Consider the following 5,970-nt stretch of genomic DNA (forward strand, 5'->3'; position numbering starts at 1 on the left):
AGGTGCATTGGCCATGCTAAATTACCCCTTAGTGTCCCGGGATGCATAGGTTAGAGGAATTAGCGGGGTAAATATGTGGGCTTACGGAGATAAGTGGGATTGTTGTCAGTGCAGACTTGATGGGCTGAACGGCCTCCTTCTGTACTTGTAGGGATTCTATGATTCTCCTGGAGGAAACCCACGCAAACACAGGGAGAACGTGCAGACTCTGCACAACCAGTGACCCAAGCCGGGAATCGAACCCGGGGTCCGTGGCTCTGTGAGGCAGCAGTGCTAACCACTGTGCCACCGTGCAGTGTGGGACACTGAAGTAATATTCACCTGTCTGAAAAGCCTGCTAGACTTGAAAAGGTTAAATCAAATTCACATGTACAGCTTTGTTTGCACGAATGTCGAATCAGCTTACCCTGAACCAAACACTGTCACCAGTCTTCATACATTCACCATGTACACACACACTCACACACACAAACGCACGCACACACACACACCCATACACACATACACATGCATACACACACACACACACCACACACACACACACACACACACACACAATAAACCCAATGCATCTGATGCTAATCTTGTATAGTGGGGAGGCTAAGGTGATCTCCTAACGCCCTCCTGTTTTATATACATTCCAAATCTATTAAACACTCAGGTTTAATTTAAAACTGCCCAGCTGAATCCTGCACAGAAAGCTGTAACCACATTCTGGCTCTTAACCTATGTTTCAAATCCATTTAACTTTTAGTTACAAGCAAACACATGTAGCTCATTTTTCCCTCTCTCCCCCCCCAAGCAAACTGCCCCCGTTCCCCCCCCCCAAACTGACCATGTTATGAAGCAATGGGGTGCATATTCTTGGAACCAGGGCTGGTCCTGAAATAGTTTGAGGGTTTTGTTTTTTTGGCTGCCCTGACACCGCACAACTCATTTCAACAAATGTACAGATGGCAGGGAATGAAACAGTGCAGCGTCTTTTTTTAGACACTGGATTTGCACATCGCTTCGGGGGCTAAATCTTTTCAAAAGGTAATTAGAGAATATGGTGCAATCTCTCCGATGAGCCAGAATGTTTACAAGTGGCACAAACATGTGGTGATCTGGGGACAAGTGTGTGTGTTTTTTGGTGCATTTATGCATTGCACTAGCCCTAAGGGACCCTTGAACAATAGTCACCCCCCCTCCTCCTGACTAAGTCAGAATGTATCCCCCCCACTGCCTCCTCTTACAATCCCTTGCACCTTGAATCTGTGCATGTCAGTACTGGGGCTGCAAATACATTAAATGCATCGTCCGGACAACGAAGATACAAGAAGTATAAAGATTCATGGTGGATTACTAGCTGGTCCCCCTGGTTATGTCTCGTCAACCTAATAGTTGAGGGTTAAGACTAAAAAAAAAGAAAATTGGCTTTGAAGATCTTTTGTTTATTAAACAACCCTTCCCAAAAATCGCTCACACACAAATATCATTTCAAGGTCTACCACCTGCTGAAGACGGGAATTTTATTTTGCCTGTAATAGGGCGACACGGTGGCACAGTGGTTAGCACTGCTGCCTCACAGCTCCAGAGACCTGGGTTCGATTCCCGCTTGGGTCACCGTCTGTGTGGAGCCTGCACGTTCTCCCCGTGTCTGCGTGGGTTTCCTCCGGGTGCTCCGGTTTCCTCCCACAGTGCAAAGTTGTGCGGGTTAGGTTGATTGGTCATGCTAAATTGCCCCTGGGTGTCCTGGGATGTGTAGATTAGAGGGGTTAGTTGGGTAAATATGTGGGGTTACGGTGATAGGGACTGGGTGGGATTGTTGACGGTGCAGACTCGATGGGCCGAATGGCCTCATTCTGCACTGTAGGGATTCTATGATAATGCAACCAGCTGTGCTAGTCCCTTTGATACCTTTCTACACGTTGAAAGGATCAGATAGTTAATATTTTGTCCGTGAAAGCAAGGGGAAGACAAAGTATTGCGGATCTGGAATCTGAAACAAAAACAGAAAATGCTGGAGAAACTCAGCAGATCTGTCAGCATCTATAGGGAGAGAATAGAGCTAATGTTTCGAGTCTAGATGACCCTTCGTCAAAGTAGATTTTCTAGCATTTTTTGTTTTTGTTTCAGGTTACAGCATCCGCAGTACTTTGCAGAAAATGCTGGAAAATCTCAGCTGATCTGTCAGCATCTATAGGGAGAGAATAGAGCCAATGTTTCGAGTCTAGATGACCCTTCGTCAAAGTAGATTTTCTAGCATTTTTTGTTTTTGCTGAGGGAGTCAGTCGAGGTTGATTATGATTCGATCGGCTCCAATCCGATTAAGAGTGACCATTATTCAGTGGGACGCCTCCGATAGATGGTCTCAATCCTTGACGATACGGATCCCATAAGGGTTCTTAGCTCCCCCCCCACCTCCACTTTGTTGCGGGCTTTGAGTTCAGCCTTTTAATTGATCACAACTTTACCCTTCAAGTAGCCAGACCAAGTCACAGAGATCTCTCAAACAGCTGTTTTAATCAAGCTATATTGCTCGGACCCCGGAAAGCCACAAGTCACAGCCTGTAACTAGCCAGAGTGCCAAATTTAGAAATACACAAGCAATTGTAGTTTCAAATTTTCTCACAATTAGCATATATCAATCGTGTTTTAGGAGTTATCTCTATCCACTCAGAGCTATTGATTAAGGTTACGTCATGCATACTGAAGGGAATAGTGCCAAATGATAACTTCTGCTTGTTATATCATCAAGCATGATAGCTATAGCTCTGACCAGTGCTATATTAACCTCTCTTTCCATTGTTCCCTTGCTCTAATGGGCAAACATGGGCTGCAGCTGCACATCATTCAATTGAATGGTCCATGACTCATATCTGGGTTGAGAGAAAGGTCTGTCCTGATGAGGGGTCATCCAGGCTCAAAACATTGGTCTATTCTCTCTCCACAGATGCTGTCAGACCTGCTGAGTTTCTTCAGCATTTTCTGTTTTTCCAGCATCCGCAGTATTTTGCTTTTCCCTGGCTTCCATTTTTAACTATCTGCTCCTTTCTTGGCTCACTGTCTGTGTGGAGTCTGCACATTCTCCCTGTGTCTGCGTGGGTTTCCTCCGGGTGCTCCGGTTTCTTCCCACACTCCAAAGATGTGTGGGTTAGGTTGTTTGGCCATGTTAAATTAACCCTATTGTCAGGGGTTTGGGGAGGGTAAATATGTGAAATTGTGGGGATAGGGCTTGGGTGGGATTGTGGTCAATACAGACTCGATGGGCTGAATGGCCTCCTTCTGAACTGTAGGGATTCTATGATTCAATGATTCTTGTCAGTGAAAGCTAGGGGAAGAATTGTTCTTTCCCAAAACTGTCCTGTGATGGGATTATAATCTACTGACCATTCATATTGATGCTGCAACTGATCGGTTGTGTGACAATTCAGGCAAACATTGGCTTGGTTTGATTTATTATTGTCACATGTATTAGCAAACAGTGAAAAGTACTGTTTCTTGCGCGCTATACAGACAGAGCATACCGTTCATAGAGAAGGAAAGGAATCGGTGCAGAATGTAGTGTTGCAGTCATAGCTAGGGTGTGGAGAAAGATCAACTTAATGCAAAGAACAAAGAACAAAGAACAGTACAGCACAGGAAACAGGCACTTCGGCCCTCCAAGCCTGTGCCGCTCCTTGGTCCAACTAGACCAATCGTTTGTATCCCTCCATTCCCAGGCTGCTCATGTGACTATCCAGGTAAATCTTAAACGATGTCAGCGTGCCTGCCTCCACCACCCTACTTGGCAGCGCATTCCAGGCCCCCACCACCCTCTGTGTAAAAAACGTCCCTCTGATATCTGAGTTATACTTCGCCCCTCTCAGCTTGAGCCCGTGACCCCTCGTGATCGTCACCTCCGACCTGGGAAAAAGCTTCCCACTGTTCACCCTATCTATACCCTTCATAATCTTGTACACCTCTATTAGATCTCCCCATATTCTCCGTCTTTCCAAGGAGAACAACCCCAGTCTACCCAATCTCTCCTCATAGCTAAGACCCTCCATACCAGGCAACATCCTGGTAAACCTTCTCTGCACTCTCTCTAACGCCTCCACGTCCTTCTGGTAGTGCGGCGACCAGAACTGGACGCAGTTCAGTTCAGATGCAAGATGGGTCCATTCAAAAGTCTGATGCAACAGGGCAGAAGCTGCTCTTGAGTCGGTTAGTACGTGACTTCAGACATTTGCATATTTTTCCTGACAGAAGAAGGTGGAAGAGCGTATGTCCGGGGCGGGTGGGGTCCTTAATTATGCTGGCTGCCTTTTTGAGGCAGCGGGAAGTGCAGACAGAGTCAATGGATGGGAGGCTGGTTTGCGTGATGCACTGGGCTACATTCACGACCCTTTGTAGTTTCTTGTGGTCTTGGGCAGAGCAGGAACCATATGTGCGTGCGTGTTTAACATTTTCTCAGTGAGCCTTGTAATTGTGGTTGATGGTGCTTCTGATATCTTTCCCGTCCCAGAACAAATGGAGGAGCTGCCTGGAGCCAGGGGAGAGGCGACGCGGCGTTTTTTCTTCAATTTGAACTCTATACCCCAGGAGGAGCTCATCACCTCGGCTGAGCTGAGGATCTACCGCGAGCAGGAGCGGGGAGGCTGTGCGAACGCCAGCGGCGGCGACTCCCACCGCATCAACGTTTACGAGATCCTCAAAGCGGCGGGGGCACCGGGCAGCGAGCCCATCACCCGGCTGCTGGACACCAAGCGGGTGCACCACAACATCAGCAAGTGGGAGAGCTTCGACGTCAGCCCGTCAGTGATGAGGTGGACGGCGCAGGGTCAGCCCAACCACGGCTTCATGGTGGAGGTCACTCACTTGGGGCAGGAGTGCCGACACTCTAAGCGACACGTCCGGATCAGCCGGTCCTTGCACCGAGACGAGGGCAGCTGGCCCCAGATGAGGCCTTTATTGGTGACGTTTAGCAACAATGGCAAAGGCCACCCCGTGGAGAAGAGGGTGAGGCGACAAGCCAAACACAAGCAGAAGAAAAGACACCGGTCGAGTTGCAAGCGGCACCCTTTATATGTGGATTTCAGTGACGTGGGGTGGAATGACTGGATTGTAGCCCCCCCAGGATATCACGCCTTTTACTGCCAAGGGGAGTGCCCCTTCCCACTGGCAGATCACTTAAACTCAACGAACCACGCAATTGTGCAGACGCTGGTGAACTCTGTGAATGCAAACATTCCCAGGGCGTGCTGCGTCCCAACGGACCTCAGTCCCATTTCCATGCTTTATCTGGACGAGTACGACAAAGTTGTACTAAAGAACTACCAAGACATGGTTGTGGAGGGTTGTGGATGTCGCTAAAGCAAAGGGAAGAAAATAAAAACTTGACACTTTACTGTTTCCCAATGAAGACACTATTTATATTAAAAAAAATAACAAAATAGAAACAATCTATTTTGAAAATATATTTATGGTTACTTAAAAATAAATTGGGAAAATAAATATTTTAATCAGAGAATTGCTCCTTTTAAATGTTTAATTGTATTTCAGATGTACATGTTTATATGGGTTTAATCCCAACACATGAAGTATAATGGTCAAATTCTTATTTTGTATTTATTGCTATTGTAACCACTTTTTAGAAAATAGCTAATTTGTATTTATATGTAATCAAAGATAAATATAGGGTTTGTACATAAATCATCAATCCACATCTGTCTGAGGTATACGTGCTTTGAATGAAAACTTGCAAAGGAGACCTTCTTTTCTCTCTCTCTCAGCTGGGGGGAGGGCGGGCAAGCTCAGGATCTAAAAGGTTTCGGAACGTGTCCCGACGTGAGTCCCGCCGTTTCCAAAGCCCTTTCTGACATGCGGCACATTAAAATTTTTGGCATAGCGATCTTGAAAAGCTCACCGATAACAAGATGAAGGGTTTTAAGGTGGGGGGGGGCGGGGGGAGTGGAATGCGTGCAAAAGTAATTGTGGTGAGGGTCC

General features: G+C 46.8%; 1 protein-coding gene across 1 annotated transcript in view; it reads left to right on the plus strand.

Moving 5' to 3' along the window:
- The window catches only part of bmp2a (bone morphogenetic protein 2a), a 20,715-nt gene extending 15,027 nt beyond the window's left edge, over positions 1–5,688 (plus strand). The window contains exon 2 of the mRNA XM_078230612.1: positions 4,490–5,688. Within this exon, the coding sequence (XP_078086738.1) occupies positions 4,490–5,337 (848 nt within the window). The 3' untranslated portion in view covers positions 5,338–5,688. The remainder of the gene's footprint in view (positions 1–4,489) is intronic.
- Positions 5,689–5,970: the final 282 nt, after the last annotated feature.

This window comes from Mustelus asterias, chromosome 15 (assembly GCF_964213995.1).
Source record: "Mustelus asterias chromosome 15, sMusAst1.hap1.1, whole genome shotgun sequence".
NCBI classification, from domain to species: Eukaryota; Metazoa; Chordata; class Chondrichthyes; order Carcharhiniformes; family Triakidae; genus Mustelus; species Mustelus asterias.